The following is a 24533-nucleotide window of genomic DNA, read 5'->3' on the forward strand; positions in this document are numbered from 1 at the left end:
ATGTTGATTCAGAAATGTAGAGACACATGGTAAGTACGAGGAGGATGCAGGACTATCTATTCAGGCTATAGGAGGGACCAAGTGGGCATCATTTAAGAATGTGAGAGCGGATAAGGGAAGAACCTGTTGGGGAGAGAGAGGGAAGGTTAAGGTTCTCTCGCTCAGTGCTGCCCTTTTACTTGAGAAAGGATCTAAGGCTGACAGTCTTCACCTCATTTGTATCCTGGACTCTGTGGACAGTCTGGGAAGCTGATAAGAATTGTTTTCTAAGTGCACAAAATAAAACACATCGATTACAAAAGAAGCCAATTATATTGGCCCATAGTTATCAACTTATGAAAAAATAAGCCAGGTAAGAGACAGAAGGACCAGAAGCCCTCAGCTAAAAGAAGGGCTCAGCAGACCCAGCGGCTCCGGCAAATCCACCAGAACCCAACTGAGTGCCAACTCTTCAGTGAATTCGTCTCTCAGGCTGGCCCACACCCTTTTCTTTCTTCTATTTGCTATGATGTTCCCTCCCATACAGCCACCATCAGCCCCTAAATGGATTATTACTTTTGCTGTTCCACAAGAACTGCAGGGAAATCCTCTACCCCACATCCCTCAGCTCTGAGGTGGTACCCCAGCACTTTTCACGTATATAGCTAGATAGGAAGGTGGATGACCTGTTTGGGTCCTGGTCCTCATCTAGTCTAGATACCACTCCAAGAAGGTGAGAACTGAGGCTTGACTAACTCTCAACTCTTCCCCAGCACCCAGCTCAGAGCGTTGGCTTCTCAGCCTAGTGGGAGCCGAATAATGTTTCTTGACTTTGACCATTTTGAAACCTTGGCAACAAACAGTTCCCCACTTTACATGGTCAGGCTCATAGTTTGCTGTGTGCATACTTCATCTCATATTTCATTCAACCTTTGTGAAACACTTATTAAGCATCTGTGATTGAGGAAGCCACAGTCAAAATGAAATCGTCCCTGCCACGGATGCCAGACCTGCTGTAGAAACAGAACTTGGCTAGGCAATTGGTTGAATGGGGAGTGGGGAGGTGGGGAGTGAGAATAAAGGAGAAAAAAGGATCCAGACTTATGAGTGGGGGTGAATGGAAGGGGGTAGGGTCCCACCAGTCAGGGGGATTTGTTGGGGGATACTGGGGGAGGGGACACCCTCCATTTTGCAATGACAATGGGCCATGCATGGCCAGATACCCAGTGGGCAACAAGGGGCAATGGGAATTCAGAGCTCAGGAGAGAAACAAGAGGGAGGGAGCTGTAGATCTGCATATTCATGGAGGCTGAGTGAGAAAGTGAGAGAGGAGGGCCTAAGCCAAGGCTTCGGGGCACCCATGTGCTGAGGGGCTGTGGCTCAAGATCCCCTCCCCCCAAACGCAGCTGACAAGGAGCCATGGGCATAGGGAGGAACAAAGTGGGGAAATTGCTACATAAGAGGTAGCAGAGGGCGAAGCTGGCCAAGGACCGGCTGACCGACATGCAGGGACCCAGAATATTGGAGGATTCACTGTGGGAAAGACATGAAAGAAGAGGTTTCACTGCTGCTTTGTCACTGCCCCTCTAAGGACACTGGGACCTTTCCCTCTGACCTGTGTTTTGTCCCACATGATGGGACAGAATGGGAACCTCTGGAAAGCCGGGAGTGCCCGGCTTTTCTATGTATAACCCCAGTTCTTAGCACAGTGCTTAGTACACAGTAAGCTCTTAATAAATCCATTCATTCATTCATTCACTCACCCATCCATCCATCCATCCATCCATCCATCCGTCCATCCATCCGTCCATCCACCTATCATCCTTTCCTTTAAGAAGGCATTCGGGGGAGTGCATTTCCCTCCAAAGCCCACCACTGCCCCTGTCAGTGATCTGATCTGTTGGTCTGGGGAGGAGGAGCCGGGGAGATGGAAACAGACAACAGGATTTACCCCCCCCCATCCTCCTCGGCCGTGCCATCCCCCACGAGGCCATTCTGGTAGAGGCACCAATGAGGTCCCGAAGTCAGGCCCGGGGTCCGAGAGCTTGAGGAGAGGGGCAGAGGGGTCCCAAAGTCAGGCCTCGGGTCCTGGACCTTCAGGGGATCCCCAAGTCGGGCCTCCAGGTCCCGGGGCTACTGGGGTAGGGGTGCTGCAGCGCCCAAAGCCAGATCCCCTACAACCCCGCCACTGCAGAGGGTCAGTCGGTCCACCGTTCCTCGTCTGCCAGCGCTCGGCCAACGCCAAGGCCGCCCCTCCCCCCAAGGACAGCGCAGGCGGTGGGGGGAGGGGTTGGTCACTGCGGCAGGAACTGGGTGGGGGCGGGGCCACCGCGGACAGCCCCGCAGGGAAGGGGGGGCAGAGCCCCCGTCCCGCCCCCCGCGCGCTCCCGCGAGCGCGAGCGCGTTGCCATGGTGGCGCAGCGTCTGTAGCCCGAGCTCGGCTGGCGAGCTGGGCAAGAGGCAGCGGAGGACTGGCAGACAGACGGTCGGACGGCCTGGGGACGGCACGGCGCGAAGCCGAGGTCAGCGGCCAGTCTCACCCACCCCGCCGCCACCCCTGGCACAGTCTCCGTCCCCGCCACCAGGAGCACCATCCTTGGGCAGTCGTGGGGCCGCGGGGAGGGAGGCCGCCGAGCCCCCCGACCCTGCCGTAAGGCTGCCCCTGCCGCAAGCCCTTGGCCCCAGGGGCAGCACGCGGGGCCCGCCGCCGCTCCATCCTTCCCAACGCCGCCATGGACGCCGAGCTGGCCGAGCCGCTGCAGCAGCAGCTATACGGGGGACAGGGGGAGGAAGAGGAGGAGGAGGAAGAGCTGGACTTCTATGACTTCGAGCCGCTGCCGGCCCTGCTGGAGGACGAGGTGAGGCCCCGAGCGGGGGGAGGGGTGGCAGCTGCAGGGGAGCCCCAGGACAGGATTCCCAACTTTGTCCCTCCTGGGCTGGGGGCTCCTGGCCGGGCGGGGCTGGGCTGAGGTGGACCCTCTGATCTCCCTGGGAGGGGTCCCAGCCCCGCTGCGACCTCCTTGAGCTGGAGGTAGTCTGAAAATGGAGAGCTGATGGGGCTGGGGAAGAGAGGAAAGGAGAGAAGGGGTAGGTGTCCCCTCTGCACCCTACAGGCTGCAATCAATCAACATTTATTGAGCACCTACTGAGTGCCAGGCATGGGATTTAGGGATAACCTTAATTCGGAACATCATTCCCCTTCCGCCCCTCCCTGTGTGTCCGTTCCCCCACCCCCACCCCCACCCCACCCCGAATCCTTCCTGCAGCCTCGAACTCTGGGACATGGTGGGGAATGGCATGTCTCTGGATTCTGGCAAATTCCGTGGATCAGGTTGGGCCCCCCACACCCACCCCATGAGGGCCAGGAGGACCGCAGGAGCCCAGATATATCCTGTCGCCCGCTCCCCCCGCCCCCAGCCGAGGCTGCTGAGGCTGGGCCAGAACCAGGACCTCCAGGCTGCTGCCCACCTCCCCCAGGCTCAGCCAGAGGCTTAGACTGGAGGACCTTGGGGGTTGTAAAGAGCAGAGGGGACCCTTCAGCACCTGCCACCACAGCCTCTAGGACTCTGACCCAAGCCCCTGCCAAGGAAGCCTTTGGGGGGAGTTTTGGGATTTCTTGGCTCCGACAGGCATGGCCTTCTTTCAACAGAGCACGAATAAGCATTTCTCTAGCCTCTTTCAGCCCTCATATATATCATCTCAGTTAATGACCAATAATCACCCCTCCAGGTCAGCAGGTCCTGGTTATGAGGTGGGTGGGGATCCGGGGCCCAGGGATGTGGCCATGCACAGTGTAGCCTAGCCGTGCTGAGCCATGGGGATCCCATCAGATCAGTCTCTGCCTGAGAACCAGGACCGGATCATTGGTGCCCCCCCAATCTCCCCAGTTCCATTCCCCCACCTCCTAAGATTTGTCTGCTTCTGGAGGACTCAGGAGTACTGGCTTCCTTATTCCGTCATATTGGTCTGAGGCTGCTTCCTTTTCTGTGAACTGAGGTGAAATGGACCAGGTGGTCCCTGAGGCCCCTTCCAGATTAACCCCCAGGAGGGCCACATGCCCATGCCCCCACCTCTTTGCAGAGAGCTATGCCTCATGAGGGACTCCTGGAGCCCTTAAAGAGAATCCTGGTCCTCATTACTTGGCATGGTTGGGAAATGGGGCATAGTCTATCTCTGTGAAGGCCTGTTGAATTTGGAGGAGGGCTGGAATTCTGCACTGAGCTTACATAAGGCCTGGCTGCTCTGGCCAGGGTACCAGAAACCCAGAGAGGCTCCTTGGCTCAGCCTCAGGCTAATTCCATTTGTGAAGTCTCTACCCAGCGCTCTCCATGTCCCCAGTCCCATGGGACCTTTTTCGGACAAGGGAGTGCCCAGTTAGCCCTTCTCACACAGACATCCCTCCTACCAAGAATTTTGCCAATGTTTGCTTTGGGATCTCCTAAGATAGAGTCCCCAAGAGTGAGAGAAAGAAAATGCAGGCTGAAAAAAAAAAAAAACCATCATTACCCACTGGATCAAGTGCCTGGAGTTCACTGGGCTGATTTCACTGCTCAGACTACTCAGGGGTCTTGAAGCCAGACCCAGGACTGGCAGAATTGCTGGCTTGATCCAACTTGTGGCCTAAATTTGGCCAGACGTGATGCTGCTTGGAGGGTGGGGGTTGGGGAAGAAAACTTCATTAAGCACCTGGAAGGTTTGGCCTGTAAAGAAATCTAGAAGCCCAGAGTGGGTCCTCCTAGACACAGGAGTGCAGCGGGAAGGCTTTGGTGAGGACTGGTCAATACCAGGAGTATTCATAAAGGACAGATGCTCTCCCTGGGGACCAGACAGCCCCACACAGAAGGATGAATGAGCCTTCCTGACCTGCTGAGGGATCCCAGAAACTGGAGATGAACATGTTCACTTACCAAGTTTGGACAAAACATTGTTAAAGATGAAAAAAGTGAGTCTGTGAGAAAAGAGAGCTCAGAAGTCCCACTTGGAAGGCAGCCAAGAGGACTTAGTCTGTGGGGCTCCTGATGGACCCTTAGTCCCAAGCTGATCACTGTCTTCAGGCCTCAAAAGCCCAGCCCTCCATAGAATTCTTCTTTTCAGTAAGATGGGGAGCTCCTGGCAGGCTGGGAGTCTTCCTCCCTCCCTGGCTCAGCCCACAGCAGACCTCTAGGAGGGCTTGTTGGGTGGAGGTCCAGCACCCCTGAGGTCAAGGATGAAGATCTTCTTGGTAGATCTCCCTTTAATAGGCCAGTCCAAAAGCTGGAACCTCACCCATCCCCACCCAACCCCTACCCGGCACTGTTCATGTTGAAAAGAAAAGGAAAAGCTCCACATGGGTCACTGGGCTCTGCTTAATGTAAGAGCTGGTCCCCATCTCATCAGGGCTTGGCTCCCACAACTCCAGGAGCTGTCTGCCCGTTCAGGGGTTTTGTTCTCCTGCCTTGGTGGGGACTCCTTATCTGGGGCCTGGGTTGGCCATGTCACCTGACCTTCTTCCCTGACCTCTGGGAAGAGATGGGGGGGGGCCTCAAGCCCCAGACTTTATTCCTGACCTCATCTAGAGACCCTGCTCTGGCCCTGGCCTATTTAAGATTTAATTCAGTGTCACCATTAGCAAAGCATGGTGACAGAGAGAGAGAGTGAGCGAGCAAACACCTTAGGTTTGCACCTGATACTCTCCTGTGATGTAGCTTCCAGCAGCCAGAAAGTCTAGGGATGTGGGTGTTTGGGGCACTCGGATCAAAGCAGACAAAGAGAATTTCTACCTTTGTAACATGGCCCCAATGCATCCCCTTCTCTCCTCTGACACTGCTCTGCCCCTGGTGCAGACCCTCATCATCTCATGACTGGATCACGGCAATAACTGCTGGGCTGGGGTGGGGGGTGGTCTGCCTGCCTTCAGTCCATCCTCCACTCAGCAGCTGTCAGAGATCTTCCTAAAACGAAGGTCTGACCTTGTCGCCCTCCCTTGCCCCACATACACCTACTCAATAAACTCGAAGATCACATACAAGATCTTATTTGGCTTTTAAAGCCCTCCTAACCCACCCACTGCCATCAATCAATAATTCATTATTAAGCTCCTACTATGTTATACACTGTGGAAAGCTCGGGGGATACAAAAAGAGGCAAAAGACAGTCCCTGCCCTCCAGGAGCGTGCAATCACTTATGGAAAAGACAAGGGAACAAAAATGTAGCAACAAGCAGGATGACCTCACTCAATCCACATTTGTCATCCCGCCAGGGTTCTGGTAGCTATCATCTATGCATCCCCAGGACCCTCTCTTCCCTTCCTCAGTGAACTCCCCATCCCAATCCGTTCTCTGCTCTGTTGTCAATAATAGATCTGCCCAGGTCACGTCCTGTCTCAGTAACTCCCGAGACTCCCCAATGTGGCGTGCCAGGCCCCCTCCCATCTTCCTCTGCCTCACTCCCTACCAGCAGTTCTTCCATTCCGTGGCTCTAGCTTCTGCTGTTCCTTGCACATGATGCACCATCTTTTTCCTCATCACTGCCTTTTGGTTTCATTGTCTTGTACAGAGCTTGTTTGTACCCCATTAGACTGTGCGCTCCTCAAGGGCAAGGACTGTCTTTCACCTCTTTTTTCTTCCCTAGTGCTTAGCACAGGGGCTGGCACATAGTAGGCACTTGTTGAGTCATTTCAGTCATGTCCGACTCACCATGACCCCACTGGGGGTTTTCTTGGCAGAGACCCTGGAGGGATTTGCCATTTCCTTCTCCAGCTCATTTGACAGATGAGGAAACTGAGGCAAACAGAGTGAAGGGACTTACTCAGGTTCACACAGCAAGTAAGTATCTGATTTGAACTCAGGTCCTTTTGACTCCGGGCCAGCGCTCTGTCCACTGCACCTGCCTAGCTGCCCTAGGCGTCTCACTTTCTCTGAGAAGCCTTAGTTCTTAATCTTAGAGCCTTCCTGTTCATATCTTGTTTGTATCTCAGGTGTTTGCATATTAACTCTCCCATTTAAATGTGAGCTTCTGGGGGCAGATACTTTTGTTTGCTTGTTTGTTTGGCCTCAGCATTTAGAATAAATTATGGGTTGATTAGTACTCAAATCACTGAGATACCCTATTTAATGGGAATGAGCAACAAAAGAATCTTGGAGGTGGAATAGCACCCAATGGCTTGTAATAAAGCAAGAATGAACACCCCCAATGGATGAGCCATCCATTGAGGACACTAGCTTTGTAACAGCAGGGAGCTCCATGTTGGTCCATCTCCTTCCCTTACTAACCTCAACTATTGCAATACCTTCTATGGAAGTAGATTTAAAAGCTTTCTAGTAAAAACAGAAACTATGAAGACATTATATTTCTCTGGTCTTATAACGCTTTCCAGACTTGCCTGTTTGTAGGTGGGTTAGATAGAGGACCAAAGTCCTTTGGATTAAGGGTTATTATTGTTCAGTCATGTCTAACTCTTCATGACCCCATTGGGGACTTTCTTGGCAAAGATAGTGGAGTGGTTTGCCATTTCCTTCTCCAGCTCATTTGACAGATGAGGAACTGAGGCAAATGGGGTCACACAACGAGTAAATGTCTAAAGTCACCTTTGAATTCAGGAAGATGAGTGTTCCTGCCTCCAGGCCCAGCACTCTATTCACTGTCCCACCTGGTAAGGGTTGTTACCAAACCTGAGAACCAAGAGAACCTCTTATCTTGTTTGAGTCATTACCTCCTCTATAACCAAAGTGGTTTGGGCCCTTGACCCATCAAAGGACACCTAAGGCAGCCTCTTCTTTGCCCAACTTTGAAAGGAGTTCTTGGTACAATGAGAGTCCCCACATTCTCCTTTAAGAAAAGATTAAGAAATTAGGAAAGAGGCTCCTTGGATTATTTACTTCTGGGGAATCCTTGAGTCAATGGGATGGTCCTGGAAGGAACTCATAGTAACCATTGTTTTGAATGTGAAACCCCCAAGGTGTATTTTTAGGTCTTATGACCTTTTCCTTGTTGAGGATTATTATAAATGTCACCTCAGATTATCTTGAGTTAGAGAGACACTTGGGAGGACATCGGGGCCAGTTGGGGCCATCTCCTCCTCTAGACTAGAAATGCTTAGATATTAGAATGTTAAATAAAACTGTTTCTGGCCAATGTGCCTAGAATGTAGAGAACGATATTAACATTTTGTCACTGACACATCCTGCTTGGTTTTCCTCCCTCCTGTCTCTTCCCCTTTCTAGTCCATCCTTCACACAGCTGTCAGAATACTATTTCTAGAGCACACCTCTGCCCGTGTCATTCTTCTGCTCCATAAACTCCAGTAGGTACCTATTGCCTTTAGGATCAAATATAAACTCTTCTATTTGCATGTGAAGTCCTTCCCAGGCTGCAGCTAGCCTGTCTTAGCCATCACTCCCCTCCCCGTACTCTTTGGTCCAATCAATGAGGCCTTCTGCCTCTTCCTCCGATGGATCACTGCATCTCCTTTTGCCCCCATGCTTGGAATGTACTCCCTTTGCACTCACCTCCACATCTTAGGATCTCTCATTTCTGTCAAGATTTAGTTCCAACACCACCTCTTCCAGGAAGCCTTCCCAGATCCATCTTGCTGCTAGTGATTCCTCTCCCCCATTACTTTGCATATGTTTCGTATATTCTGCTGTGTATGTGTATGTTGTCTATTCCCCAGTGGAATGGGCAGATAAGGACAGTTTGTTCCAACTACCATGATGGCAGCTGAAGTAGGCACTATGGAGCGCTTGGAGCTTGGTTAGACATCAAAGATGCCAAGGTCATCTCCTGCATCCCAGGCCATGGCCAGTTCTGACTTTTGTCTAGCCACTGGACTTCAATGACTCTTGAAAAAAGAGTGAGGCTAACAACTTTGTACAGCTCTGCCTCAATTCAATCCAATTCACACTCAAGTCAAGACATAACTTGTGATGTCATTGATCCTCTTTGAAAATGAAGGATGGACAACATTGTCTCTCCCATAGGATGTAAGCTCCCAAGGCCAGGACTTAGATGTGTTTATCTCAGGATTGCCTGCACCTCTGTAGTGGCTCTTCATGAATGCTTGTCTGATTCCACACTGTTGAGTATAATCCAGTGGTGCTCTAACCCTTGGAGATCTTTGTTGGACTCTGACCTCGTCATCTGCATATTTGATAAGGACCCAATTGATGTAGTGAAGGGCAGCTTGACACAGTGGAGGGGGTGCTTGCCTTGGAGTGGGGAAGACCTGAATTCCAATCCCACAGCAGAATGTGCCAGGTGTTAGACTTGGGCAAGCCATTTCACTTCTCTTTGCCTCAGTTTTCTCATGTTGAAAATGAGGGAGTTGGACTAGATGGCATTCACTATCCCTCCCATTTTCCTGTGCTTCTATGCTGCCTTGATCCAAGTCACCAATAAAGAGTCCAGAGGCCTCTGATGGCCAGACCCAGAGTCCTGGGACACTTCACTGGACTCCTCCTTCTTCCTTCCAGGCAGACATCAAACCATTCACAAAGGTTAATTAACTGTTATTTTGGCCAACTTCTATTAACTACTCTGTTTTGGGCCATTCCACCCTTCCTGGATCCACCTGATTACTCTCTCATTTGGCCCTAACCTCCATCATTTCCATAAGACCATCTACCTTGTTCCCAGGCCCCTCCAGTTTAGTCATCCTGTCACAAAGGGAGCCCAGGTTTATCTGACATTTCTTCCCAATGAAGCCAGGCCACCGCTTTGTGACTGCTGCTTCCTTTTCTTGACTGTCACTAACCACCCCTTTAATAACACATTCCAGAACTTTGTCAGAAATCCAAGGCAGCCTCACTGGCCTATGGTTTGTAGACTTCTATCTCCTGTCCTCATCCCCTCCCTCTTCATGATCCCCTGGTGACCTCTGATAGTGGCTCAGCAGTCCCATTCCTTCAGTTTCCCCATGTTGTAATTCATCCGGGCCAGGTGACTGGATGTCATGCAGAACAAGGGAGCTACTTGGTTGCTGCTCCTAGGTCTCCAGCGGAGCTTGTAAAATGCACATTCTTCTCCCACTGACTGGTCTGTGGCAGGAGTACGGACTGTAGTCCTGTGGACATTGGCCTGCTGTGACATTGCTTCCGTTCTATGGGGGAAGTTGTTGACAAGCTCCCCAGCCACTGTGCTGCCCCAGGAGCAGGGAGAAAATGAAGGGGCAATCTTGCCTCTGCTGCTAGTCTAGGGGTGCAGCTGGTTTATGTTGTATTTGAGAGGAATTATCTAAACTCCATCTTCAGGATTCTAAATGATAATCTTACTATATTAATTATATAATCTCATTAGAATCCAAGGCTATAATGAGCTCAAGTACTTTGTGTGGCAGTTCCTAGGTTTCTCCCAGAGGGCCAATTCTGAGTGAGGTGCAAAATCTTTGGTTTCCAGAGGCAAAAGAATTTGCTAGAATTCGTCTTGGGGTCCTGTTTATACTGGGTTCCCTCTGTCCCTGTTTGTTTCCACATCCTGTAAGGTGGAGTAATTTTTGAATTCCTGTCTTGGCAGGAGAACGTGTCACTTGCTGACATCCTGTCCCTGCGTGACAGCTGCCTCACGGAGCAAGACATTTGGGCAGTGTGCTTGGAATGCAGCCGTTCCCTGAGAAGCATTGCCCATTCTGCCATCTTCCAGACACTGTGCATCACCCCAGATACACTGGCCTTTAACACCAATGGCAATGTGTGCTTCATGGAACAGCTCAGTGGTGAGTGCCAGAACCTCCCAGAACCCTGGGACCAGCTGCCCATGTGCCCACTGCCCTGGATACACAAAGAAGGGCCAGGGCTCAGCTGTTCTCGGGGAGTGAGGGGCTTTCTTGGTCATTCCATAGAAGAACATCTCTTCTTAATGAATAATTAAAATTGAAACCCAGTTAGTTTGAGAAGTAGGTCAGCTTAGTTACAATCATTATGTCCTAACAAATGTTTCCAAGAGAGCAAACCCATTTGACTGGACTTGCTGGAGCTGTTGTATTGGGGGAGTGAAGCTCTGAGCTTGCTTTGTGCTTGGCTGGGGGATCCTTGACCTGAACCTTTTTGAGACAGATGCTGCCACTCATTGGCCATAGGAGTGTATGTTCTGCTGGTGCTGGAGGCCACAACCCAAACCCAAGCAGGGTAGGATTTAGGTCCTTCTTCCTAGACAGTTCATGGCTTCTCATGTCTGTGCACTGATTCTCACAACTTAATAAATGGAAGTCAAGTTTTCCATTCAAAGTAAAAGCTTTGCTCCCAGCAGCCTCCATGTCCATTGTAAATCTGCTGCTGGGCCAACTGACATTCCTGTGACCCTGTTTCTCCTCACCTCCATCAGAACAAGCTTTGAGAACTTGGGGGCCAGAGGGCAGCAACATTTTTAACTACCTGGAGAGGCACAGATGGGGCAGGAATCCTGGTTGGGAACAAATTAAAAGCAGGGTAAGCACCCACCTCAGCTGAGGCTAGATGCCTTAGAATATGCAGAAGAAAGGGATCCCTAAGGAATTCTTCAATGGGGATGAGTCAGTCCTCCAGGGGCCTGGTCTCGACATGCGACATTGGGCCTCCCAAGTCTTCAGGAGACACTCTGTCCATCCTGGTGGCACAAACCCCAAGTTGGGCTCCTGCTGCTTCTGCTGCTGCCATTGCCACTGCTGTTCGTTGCTCAAGTGTGGAAGGGAATTAGCAATGGGGTTTGGGTTCACTTGAGGGCAGCAGTATGAGGTTATTTATTTCTCTGTCTCTCTTCCTTCCCCAAGATGATCCTGAAGGTGCCTTTGTTCCGCCAGAGTTCGACATAACAGGGAATACATTTGAAGTAAGTAAGAGCTGGTGTTTGCACCAGATGCTGCCATTCTCTTCCCTGATTTTCCATGAAGCCCTTGGAAGAGCTTTGTTGGAGTGAAGCCTAGCCCTGACCTGTTTTGCCCTAGTCTGCCCTCTGTCGAGTCTCTCCAACTCATCCGACTATAGCTAGTTTTGTCCATGACTGTTTGCCTGTTGGCTCCCCCAATGGATGGCGAGCTCCTTAACTGGCCTTTCTCTGTATTCCCAGCACATAGCACAGTGCCTGGCATGGGGTGTGTGCTTAATAAAAGCTCATTTCCTGTCTTTCTTGCTCTTCTCTCCCTGCTATTCCACTCCCAGGAGTCAATCGGCAGCCGGCTTCTGAGGTTGGCTGGCTTCTGTAAATGTCGCCTTCTGTCCTTAGTGTATTTGGGCTCCTGGAATCCAGGAACATCAAGGATTTCCTACAGAAACTTGTATCTGGACAGGGAAAGGAAGGGAAGGGGGTGTCTAAGCTTAACTAATCAACTGAAACATTTATAAACAAACTGAAAAACTTAACTAATACCCTAGTTTTAGGGTGAGAAAGCTACATAAGAGGCAGTGGGTGTGCCATGTTGATTGAAAATATCACCTCCTTTGAGTCTTGCCCAGCGTCCCGGGCTGTCGAGGCACAAGATGGTCAGTGCTGACAGGGATCCTAGTAACTGTGTAGACTGCAGGAAATTGAGGCCAAGAGAGAAGATGGGTGGCTGGAGAGTAGAAACCTGTGTGGAACGTGCAGCCAAGTGACTGAGATCATGCTCAAGGTGCTGACTGCCGAGCAACCCCCTCCACTCCATAAGCATCAGGAGAATGAAATGGGCCTTTATAAAATGGAGGAGATCTTTAGTGGTGAAAATCAAGGAGGAAACCAAGCTGGAGAGGCAGGAGGGTCCTGCCCTGTGTTGGAGGATGCCAGGGGCAGGAGGACTGGAGGTGAGGGAAATGTGGCCCAAAAGAAAAGCAGCTAAGGCTCTCGGAGCCAAGGAACAAGCATGGTGAGCACCATGTCCTGCAGGGAGAGAGGTTGAGAGCCCCCAAGTGTTGTTAGGTGAGGAGAGAGGGGGGTCTGAGGAAGAGGAGGAGAGGCCTGGTAGATGAGGAGGACTCCTTGCTGAAGAGAACCAAGGCATGAGAGGGAGATGTGCTGTCTTCCCAAGGCACAGATCCAGGAAGCAACAGAGAATCTTGGCAGACTTGTCAAATGGGGTGACTGCTTTCTCCTTGTGGTGTGGGCCCAAATGATAATGGCACATGCATCGCTAAAGGCTCCTCACCCTAGAGGAGGCAGTGCTACACCTACACCTTGAAGAGAAAGGGATTCTGTCTCCTGAAAAGATGGGAGGTGACAGGTCCCATAAGCAGAAGAGCATGAAGACCAGGTTTGTGGGACCATCCAGTGGCTGAAGAGGGCCAACTGACATCCATGAAGCCAGGGAGCCACCTTGCTTAGGGCTTCAAATATCAATTAAAGGAGTGAATATTGTATGCTGGAGACAGTAGGGAGCTCAATAGGCTTCTTGAACCAGGGAGTGGCAGGGTCAGATATCAACAAGCCTTTTTTTAAGTGCTTACACTGTGCCAGGTTCTGGGGATACAGATAGAACGGGAAAGACTCTCCCAGTCATAAGGAGATTACATTCTAATGGTGGGAACATAAAGGGAAGCAGGAACCCTACAAGGTAGAGGTGAGGAGAAAGAGAGAGCTCCATCCAAGGTGAAGAGCCAGTGAAAAGGCATGGGGATTGGTTATAAAGTCCTGGAGGGCAGGGCCTGTCTTCTGCCCCTTTTTTGTATCCCTGAAGCTTAGCACACAGGGCTCGGCACACAGTAGGCACTTAATAAGTGTTCTTGATTATGGATTAGAGATGACGTGTAGTACAGAAGGAGCAGCATACAGACCAGTATGGTTGGACTGGGGATACAAACACAAGGCCTGGGCAGAGTGCATGGAGGGGAAAGTAATATGTAAGACTGCAGAGAGGGGATGGGGCCAGACTAGAGCCTTGAAAGTCAGCAGACTTTGCATTTTAGTCTGGAGGCGATAGGGAGCCACTGAGATTTATTGAGCAGGGGTGACATGGTCAAGTTCACACTTTGGGAAAATCATTTTGGCAGCTGAGTGGGAACTGGATTGAAGAGGCAGGGGGATGCTTGGAAGGCTTTTGCAATAGTCCAAGCAAGATGTGATGAGGGTCTGATAACTGTGCAGGTGGAAAGGAGGGAATACACACACACACACACACACACACACATGCACAGAGCGACATGAATGAGATGGTGGGGAGGCAGGAAGAAGACTTATCAACAGATTGAAGTATGTGGGGTAAGTGAGACGAGCAGAAGGTGATCCAAGGTCAGGAAGATCTGGAAAGGTGGCAGTACTCTCACTCACCATTTGGATGTCAAGCTGGCCCAGAGGCCCTGTTTTCAAAGGGTATAGAGACTTATCTCTGAGCTAGATGCTGAGATGATGGGAGCCTTAGAAAGAGACGCTCATGTTCAATCTTGGAACATCTGATTTCTGAATATGCTTTTCTTCCTTTGTTTCCTTAGCACTTAGCATAGTTCCCGGCACATGGTAGATGCTTTAAGATACTTGTTGACTGACTGGTTGATCTCAAAGCAACCATTCCCGCTTTGCTTCTGGTTATCAAAAGTCATCTCTTAAACAGTTGGAGGTATCATCTCAGGGCCACCTGTGGGTTTTTTCCCATGACTGACTTGATTCTGAATTTACTATTGCTACCAAGTTCAACCTTATTCCTTATAGATTCAAGGCCAAAAAAGATCATGAGTCTTACCGAGATCTCAATGCAAGAAAAAAATGAGAGGAGAGTGTTATGGCTGTGGTGAGGGTGAGGATGTCACAGACAGGGTGACATTTCCCTCTGGACTGAGCAAACATAACTTGAACATTTTCATTTGGAGAATAAATTCCCTCATTTGGTGGTATTATTGTTGGCAGCTGTTGCTGAAATAAATCTGGTTATTTCTGCAATGGATATATTTATGTTATTCAAAAAAGATTTCTCCATGTGCACTTTTGGCACAAACATAGCATGGAGAGAGAGTTTCCATTTAAGCATTTTGAAACTTTATGATGTAGTATTTGTCATCATTTCCTAGAAGTGGTCATTTTTCTTTCCTTTCTTTTTTAAATTCAACTTTATTTTTATTTTCAAATTCTTTCCATCCCACCTCCTATTGAAAAAGCAAGAAAAATAAAAGCATCACAAATACATAATCAAGCCAAACAAATCCCTGTATTAACCATGTTGAGAGAATGATAAAGAAATAGTTCCTCAGTCTGCATGCTGAGTCCATCAGCTCTCCATTTGGAGGTGGGTGGCATGTTTCATCATCAGTCCTTTGGCCTTGTGGTTGGGCATTGAGCTGATCAGAGTTCCCAAGTCTTTCAAAGCTATTTGTCTTTACAATATTCTTGTTCTTGTATAAATTGCTCTCCTGCTTCACAAGTACTTCAATATGCATCAGTTCATAAAAGTTTTCCCAGGTTTCAACAAAACTACCCCCTTCCTTATTTCTTACAGCATGTTAACATTACATCACCTTCATATACTACAACTTGTTCAGTGACTCCACAATTGATGGGTGTCCCTTCAATTTCCAGAATGGAGGTGCTATTAATATTTTTGTACATGTGAGTCCTTTTCCTCTTTCTTTGACCTTTTTGGACTACAGAACTAGTTGTGGTATCACTGAGTTAGAAGACAAGCCTTTTCCTCTTTCTTTGACCTTTTTGGGCTACAGAACTAGTTGTGGTATCACTGAGTTAGAAGACCAGTGGTGTGTTAGTTCCAAATTTCCTTCCAGAAGAGTTGGCCCAGTTTACAGCTCCAGCAGTACATTAAAGTACTTGTTTTCCCACAACCCCTCCAGCATTTCTCATTTCCCTTTTTTGTCAGTTTAGCCAATATGATGGGTATGAAGTGACACCTAAGAGTTTTAATCTGCATTTCTCTAATTATTAGTGATTCAGAGCATTTTTAATATGGCTCACTATAGCCTGGATTTCTTCCTTTGAAAATTGCCTATTCATGTCTTTTAGCCATTTATCAATTGGGCCATAGCTCTTATTCTTATACATTTTATTCAGTTACTGATGTATTAGAAATAAAATACTTAGAGAAACTTGCTACAAATATTTTCCTCAGTTTCCTGCTTCTCTTCCAATTTTAGCTGCATTGATCTTCCTTTTCAAAGCTTTTAATTTTATTTAATCAAAGGTGTCCTTTGTGAACATCTCTCTTGTTTGGTCATGAAGTCTTTCCTTATCTATAGATATGACAGGTGCTTTCTCCCGTGTTCTTTTACTTTGCTTGTGATGTCACCGTTTATGTCCAAATCATGGACCCATTAGGAGTATAACTGGCTAACAGTGTGAGATACAGGTTTACAGCTAGTTTCTGGCAGCCTGCTGGCCAGTTTTGGTGAATAGTGAGTTCTGGGATCTTTGGGTTTATTGAACACTGGGCCACTGTGCTCTCCAGCATCTGTGTATCAAGTACCTAATCTATTCCAGTAACCAACCTCTCCTTTTCTAACCCAGTTCAGTTTGTTTTGATGATTATGGCTCTTCAGTATAGTCAGAGGTCTGGTACTGCCAGGCCCACTTCCTTCCCACTTTTTTTTTCCATTAACTCCTTTATTATTCTTGATCATTTATTCCTCTAGATGAATTTTATTATTTTTTTTATTATTTCTCTTAATCATGCTTACTGCTTCATTACCTAGTTCTCTCCTAACACTCATCTTCTTTGTGCATCACCCTCAACATGGCAGGTGGCCAGGCCATATGGAGAATCCTTCTGCTGGGGGGGGGGGAGCAAGCCATTTGTTGACATCAGTCTTTGAAGGCCAGATTGGTGGGGGGAGGTACCTACTTTTTCTGTAGCCCCTGAAATCATCCTATTTGGGAGGGATGCCAGGGCAGAGCCATAGATGCTGAGCTGTTGTCTGCTACTGAGGTTATTTTCACTATCCAGTGAACCAGGATTTGGAAGTCATTCATCAGATGGCTCTGTTTTATAGCTCTCATATTTTTTGGAATACTGCTGGTGATTATTTTGGGGAAAGTGCTTGTTCTCTTTTCACTGGTTCCTGTGTTCCTCTGTGTGTATGGGAATGGAATATCCTGAAAGGATTGCTTCTGTCTGATGCCAGGTTTATCTGTTTTTTTCCCTCTGGGCCTCAGGTTTCTCACCTTTCAAATAAAGGTCACCCTCTAAGATCACCTTAAGCTCTTCAGCTGTGGATAGTGGTTTGGAATAGGTTTGGAATAGATTTTAGGAAAGTTACTTTTCATTTTGGTGGGGATAGAGAAGAAGAGGGAAAAATGCAGAAATTTCTACAGACAAAAGGGCCTTTCTAGTGGTGCCCTGAGTCCATGGGAAGCTTGCTAATGAGGCCACAGCAGCAGCTAGGCTTATCATGTGGACTGTTTCAAAAAGAACTATTTATCCTCTTCCCTTCCCACAGGAATGCCTTTGGGGCCTCCCAAACATTTTTTTCATGACACTAAGGAGGATATCCCAGTAGCTCAGGAGCAGCACTTCTCAAAACACACCTTGTGAAAAGGAGGAAACATAAGCAGATCTGGAACAGATGCATCCTAGGTCTGAGTTGGCTCATTGAGTTCTGTCATGTTTGGCATCCTTGAAGCCAGGACTCTGAGGGAGCAGACCTCATGTTTAGTGGACAGGTGGCCTGGTTAACTTAAATACGTACGAAGCTACCTAATAGTTCTACCTTCATCTTGGGAATTTGGAGAATTTTGTCATATTATAGCAAGTGCTTCAAATTTCCCATTCTGCTCCTCTTCAATGACTCCTCAGGTGGGAGGGATCTTTCTTACTGCTTCTAGAACTTCCTCCTTACCAAGTTTCTGCTGAAGATGGGATCATTGGTGTATCTCAGGCAGCAGCAGAGCTTGGAAGGCAAAAGGATTTAATAGATTGATGAGCAACAACTTCTCGGAGCCTCAGATTCTTCATGTGTAAAATGAATGCATTAGACTGGATGAGCCCTGAGGTTTCTGGCTCTGAATCTTAGGTTCTGTAATACCATACCTGGAGATGCCCATGGAAGCCACACAAACCTGAAAGAGGAGACATCACAGAGAGCAGCATCCATGAAGCATGCCTCAAGAAAGGAGACACCATCATGGAGAGCTAGCAGCATCATGGAGCTTCTGAGGGAGACACCATGGAGAGCAACTTCCCCTATAAATATGAGGCAAAGGAATCACCACCATGGAGAGCAGCATGGCACTTCCGGAGAAGGCACCTTGGAGAGCAACCTCACCCATAAATATGAAGCAGAGATGCATGGGAAGCTTACTATGGAGAGCAACCTCACCAGTGGAACTGGAGATGCAGGAGAAGAGGCACCATGGAGAGCAGCATCATGGGTGGACCAGGAGGTGCAGAAGCAGCAGAGGAGCCACCACCATGAAGAGCAACAGCATGGAGCTTCTGGAGAGCAGCTTCACCAGTGAAACTGGAGGTGCAGGAGAAGAGGCACCATGGAGAGCAGCATCACAGAGCTATCAGAGGAGGCGCCACAAAAAGCAATGTGTGTGTCTACTTGAAAGAAGCAACTCAGAGCTGAGGCAAGGACCCTGTTCAGAATGGTGAAGACAAACTTGCCTACTTGGGTCGTCTGAGAATCTCTATAGAATCTAAGCTGTAGAGATGAAAGAGACCTTAGAGCCCATCTAATCCAACACTCACCTTCTCTACCATTTTATAGATAAGAAAATTGAGTGCTGTTGAAGGTTAGGTTATAATAGCATAGCCGAGATTTGAACTCAGGTCCTCAGACTATCCAAACATTGCTCTTTCCTCTGCAGCACATTAAGAGGGAACCAGAGAAGGGAATAAGCATGTATTAAGCATCTGCTATGGGCCAGGCACTGTGATAAGTACTTTTTACAAACATTATCTCATTTGATCTTTGGGAGCATATTGTATATTGGAAGGAGTCTGTTTTTCAGAATTTTTTTGAGTGCTTTTCCCCCCCTTCAGTCCTTTAATAAACTCCCTTTTAATTTCTCCAACTGTGTCCAGGTGCCTGCATGACAGATGGTGCCCATGAGCCAGAGCAATGAGAACCCCCCTCCAGGGGGGAGGTCCCCCCTGCTCTGAGCATTCTTCACATCTGTCTGGGCATGTGTTTGAACTTTGGCCCCTGGGGGCTGGAATGAATGACTGAAAGGGGGGGCAGCTCTGAGGCTTTTTTGCACTGCTTCTCATTCCTGCCAGCTTTGGATATGTCCATTCTGCAGCATTATGCCCAGGTCTTTCACAGCATTCTTCCCAGTAATTCTCTGTGCAGGGAGGGCTGATCTGTGTTTACTGGGCCAGTCCAAGGCAAAGTTGCCTTGCTGTGGATGGCCTGGCCAGATCAATATAAGCACGACTGAGGCAGGCTTGATTCTGGCCCTGTTGTGATGGCCTGAGCTGTTCATCTTGTGGGTTTGCACAGCAAGAATTTAAGAGAAGGGTGCCATCTTCAGTGTGTTTCTTTAGAAAGCCAGGTATCAGTGACTTGGGGCATTGTTGGGCAAAACTCACGGGAAACCTTATCAAAGTGTGTGAACCCAAATCAGTCAACATTTATTAAGTGCCTCCTGTGTGACAGTCACTGTTCTCAGAACTGCATCAAACATCACTCACTATTTCTGCTGTAAATATCAAGTATCTCTGTTGGCCTCCCAACTATTGCTGCATTCTGCTAACTCTGTGATTGAGGCACCACCCACCCACTGACTTGCATAAGCCAAAACCCCAAGAGAAAAAAGAGAGTCAGGCACTAGGCCCCGAAAGCACTGTCTGTTCTGTTTGGGAGAGAAGCAAGAGTGATTGCTTTCTTCTCTGGAAGCTGAAAGGCTTTGCCTGCAGTGCCTGCCCATGGACCACTGGACTTGCCAGTTCAACTCCACCACATCTCACATACCTATTCCATCATCCACTCCCCTAGCCACCTATCAGTGAGGCCCTGCTCACCTCACTCCATGGCTAATTGGAGTTTCACTTCCACCTTCTCCCTTCTCCAGCCCACCCCCCATACAGCTGCCAATAGCAGGTCTGCCCACATCACCCCCTCACTCATGAAGCCCCTGTGGTTCCCTATTACCTCTAAGAGTGAATAGGAAATCCTCTGTTTGCCATGGAAAGCCCTGACTAGTCTGGCTCTAGCTGGCCTCTTCACACTGTGTACATGACATGCCATCTGCCACAACTGTACCTTTGCCCAGCCACTAAATCCTACCTGTGCCTGAAACTCCCTTCCTCCTCATCTCTCCCTCTTAGAATGCCAGATTCCTTCAAGCACTCAGCTCATGTCACCTAGACAAGGATGAGCCTAATCTGCCTTGACTGACCCAGCTGTCACTGCCTTGGACGTGATTTTGGTTTTCTTTTGTGAACATTTGTATATACATATGTCTCCCCCAACAGAATGGAAGGGCAGGGACCATTTTGATTTGGTCTTTGGGTCCTCAGTGCTTGGCCTACAGTGGGCACTTATTAAGTTCTTGTTGCATGAATGCAGTGTCCTGTCTCCTGCCCCTAAATGCCATCCTCAGTTGTGAAAGGCCTGAGCTGTGCACCACCCTAAAAGCACATGAAGCTTGGATGGTGTCCATCATTCATTCAAAAGTGAATTCTACCTGCACAGTGGAGCTGATGAAAGGGACTGGGAATAGCATTTCAAAGCTAAAAACCGAAATCTAAAGAAGGATCTTTACTATTCCCATCTCCTTTTAAAATCGGGGGAAAACTGTCACCCCCTCTTCTGACACTTTTCCTCCAAGTATAGTAAGTGCTCAGTAAGTCAAGTGGTGCCAGAGCCCTAGACACAGCTTGAGATGGCCTCAATCAGCTCTCAGCCCCTTGTTTCTACAGTGTCTGAGCCATCAGGCTCTGCTTTCTGCCAGGGTCTTAATTTGGTGCCACTCTGGGACATGACAAAGGAGAGAAAAAATGGATGATTTACAATGAGCTGTCCACTAGTCCAGTGGCAAGAAAGTGGATCCTGCTCCTTGGTGACATGGCCACTCTTGAATTCTCATTTAGTTTCTTTGGCTCTACTTCCCCATTCTCCCCCTCCCGAAGAGAGAGTCCCTGTGGAGGCAGAGGGGACCTAGTAGTCAGGAAAGGCTCTGGGTATAAACTGGCACAGGCTGCCCAGCAGGGAGGGTCTCTCCTTTGTACAGAATAATGCCTTTCCCCATCCTTGTCAGGGCTGGCACTGTTGACCCACAGAAAATAAAGGGAGAAGTAGGTGGTATAAAGATATGAAGCATAATGAAGAAAATGTATTTGTGCCCAAATTTGGAGGCTCCTACACTGCAGTGCACCCTTCATAAAATTGCTTGCTCTGAGATTGGGCACCATCTTGCCAGATGGTTGATCTGGCACATGTCCCACTGCAGCATGGCAACCACTCTTCCCACATCAACACATGCATATATTGAGAGGATATTGTGGGCAAGGCCCTGGCAAAGCCCTGGCTGATTCTCTATCACCTCTCTCTCAGCATAATTTACCAGGAAAATGGAGCACATCATTTGTGGCACCTTCTTCTCTCCCAACTGAAATTCAAGTCCTCTAAATATCACCACCCCATTCTCATATCCCTTGTTCTAATCCCTAAGGGAAAGGGGGCCCTTCTTGTCAACACTAAACCATCTATTCACACCCCAAAATGAGCTCTTGGCTCCACCCCTTGTCTCCTCCAAGATCTAGCTCCCTTGACCACCTTCCCCTTTAATCTTCAGTCTCTCCTCATCCATTGTCTTCACCCCTGATACATGCAAACATGCCCAAATGTTCCCCACCATTTTTTTTAAAAACCCTCCTCTTGACCCTGCCATTCCCCTCAAACTTTCATCCTCTATCTCTCCTCCTTTTCACAAACTCCTTGAAAAAAAAACTGAAACCTCTCATCAAGAGCTCAATTGATAAGTCTGATGATCTCTTTCCAGACATCCTTCTTGATCTGTCTATACCATTTGACACTATTGACCACTCCCACCCCAGCACCTCCTGGGTTCTCTCGATTCCCTTCATTCCCCTGACTCCTCTCTTTTACCTCTCCTCAGCCTCATATTCTGTGTCATTGTTCATATCCCATCCCCTGATGTGGAGGAGTGTTCCCGAGGGATCTGTCTTGGGCCTTCTCTCCTTACACCCCCTCACTTGGTGACTTCATCATTCCCAAGGTGCAATCAATACATGTTAGCATTGATACACAGATACACAAGGCTGTGTGATTTCCTCAGTTCTCTTTCTGGTACCTCTCTGACTTACTAAGTAAATCCAAGGGAGTTACCTACAGCACATGGAGCTTAGGTGACTTGCCCAGAGTTGCAAACAAACCCTTGATTATCAAGCTTTTACCTTTTCTACCATCCAATCAAAATGCTGAAAGCTGTTGTCTACCAACCTCCAAGACACTCACCTTCTTTCTTCAGTGAGTTCAGTCCCTGGCTGAAAATCTTTCTCTTCTCCCCAATTCCTCTCCTTACCTTAGAAGGTTTCCATAAATATACTGATACTCTCCCAATTCTTCAGCTTATTTCACATGACCTACTCCTCCACTCCCCCACTCCCCCACTACCCTTTGATTTTGTTGTTGCCCACAAATGCATCTCTTCCGTGGTTAAGAACTCTGAAAATGCCTTATCTAACCATCATCTATTGGCTTTCTACTTCTTTTTTATTTTTATATTTCTATTTTTCCAATTTTATTGATTTATTAATTTTTAGTTTTCACCATTCACTTCCACAAGATTTTGCATTCCAAATTATCTCATCCCTCCCCCCATCCCAAGATGGTGTGCATTCTGAATACCCATTCCCCTAATGTTCTGTCCCTTCTATCTCCCCCATCCCTTCTCTTATCTCCTTCCCCTTCTATTTTCCTGTAGGGCAGGATAGATTTCTATACCCAATTGCCTGTATATCTTACTTCCCAGTTGCATGTAAAAACAACTTTTAACATTTGTTTTTAAAACTTTAGGTTCCCAATTTCCTCCTTTCCTCCCTCCCCACCCACCCTCATTGAAAAGGCAAACAACTTAATACAGATTATAAATGTGTAATCATGCAAAACACTTGCATAGTAGTCATGTTGGGAACTAACTATATTTCCCTTCATCCTGCCCCCCATTTATTCTATTCTCTCTTTTGACCTTGTCCCTTCTTAGAAGTGCATACTTCTGATTTTCCCCTCCCCCATCTGCCCTCCCCTCTATCATCCCCCTGCTCTCTGGTCCCCTTCTTCCTTATTTTCTGGTAGGGTAAGATAGATTTTCATACCCAATTGAATGTGTATGTTATACCCTTCTTAAGCTAAATCCAATCAGAATGATTCACTCATTCCCTCTCACCTTCCCCCACTTCCCCTCCACTGTAAAAGCCTTTTCTTGTCTGTTTTGTGTGAGATAATTTACCCCATTCTACCTCTCTCTTTCTCCTTCTCCCAGTATAATCCTCTCTCACCCCTTAATTTTATTCTCCAGATATCACCCCTTCATCGTCAACTCACCCTGTGCCCTTTATCTATCTATCTATCTATCTATCTATCTATCTATCTATCTATCTATCTATCTATCTATTTATCTATCTATCTATACATACATACATGCACACACATAATTTTTTCCCTCTAACTACCCTAATACTGACAAAGGTCTCATGAGTTACAAATATCATCTTTCCATGCAGGAATGTAAAAAGTTCAATCTTAATAAGTCCCTTATGATTTCTCTTCCCTGTTTACCTCTTCATTACCTCTTGAATCTTGTATTTGAAAGTCAAATTTTCTATTCAACGCTGGTCTTTTCATCAAGAATGCTTGAGTCACTTAACCCCAGTTGCCTAAAAAAAAAACTAACCACAAACACATAAAAAGAATGCTTGAAAGTTCTCTATTTCACTGAATGTCTATTTTTTCTCCTGAAGGATTGTACTCACTTTGCTGGGTGGGTGATTCTTGGTTGTAATCCTATCTCCTTTGACCTCTGGAATATTACATTCCAAGCCCTTCAGTCCCTTAATGTCCAAGCTGCTAAATCTTGTGTTATCCTGATTGTGTTTCCACAATACTTGAATTGTTTCTTTCTGGCTGCTTACAATATTTTCTCCTTGACCTGGGAACTCTGGAATTTGGCTACAATATTGCTAGGAGTTTTCCTTTGGGGATCTCTTTCAGTAGGTGATTAGTAGATTCTTTCAATTTCTATTTTGCCCCCTGGTTCTAGAATATCAGGGCAGTTTTCCTTGATAATTTCTTGAAAGATGATGTCCAGCCTCTTTTTAAGGAAGTATTTTCTTCAGTGAGCTTTTGAACTGCCTTTTCCATTTGACCAATTCTACTTTTTAAGGCATTTTTCTCCTCATTGGCTTTTTGGAACTCTTTTGCCATTGGGGTTAGGCTATTTTTTAAGGTATTATTTTCTTCAGTATTTTTTGGGTCTCCTTTAGCAAGCTGTTGACTTGTTTTTCATGATTTTCTTGCATCACTCTCATTTCTCTTCCCAGTTTTTCCTCTACTTCTCTTACTTGCTTCTCGAAATCCTTTTTGAGCTCTTCCATGGCCTGGGACAGATTCATATTTTTCTTAGAGGCTTTGAATGTAGGAGCTTTGACTTTGTTGTCTTCTGATTTTATGTTTTGATCTTCTTTGTCACCAAAGAAAGATTCTATGGTCTGACATTTTTTGCACAGTTTGCC

General features: G+C 47.6%; 1 protein-coding gene across 1 annotated transcript in view; it reads left to right on the plus strand.

The window, feature by feature from the left end:
* The first annotated feature begins 2711 nt into the window (after positions 1-2711).
* The window catches only part of KNDC1 (kinase non-catalytic C-lobe domain containing 1), a 94871-nt gene continuing 73049 nt past the window's right edge, over positions 2712-24533 (plus strand). Inside the window, exons 1-3 of the mRNA XM_027840500.1 lie at positions 2712-2837; positions 10469-10667; positions 11700-11758. Of these exons, the coding sequence (XP_027696301.1) occupies positions 2712-2837; positions 10469-10667; positions 11700-11758 (384 nt within the window). The remainder of the gene's footprint in view (positions 2838-10468; positions 10668-11699; positions 11759-24533) is intronic.

The sequence above is a fragment of the Vombatus ursinus genome, unplaced genomic scaffold, assembly GCF_900497805.2.
Source record: "Vombatus ursinus unplaced genomic scaffold, bare-nosed wombat genome assembly UNPS02014845.1, whole genome shotgun sequence".
Classification (NCBI taxonomy): Eukaryota; Metazoa; Chordata; class Mammalia; order Diprotodontia; family Vombatidae; genus Vombatus; species Vombatus ursinus.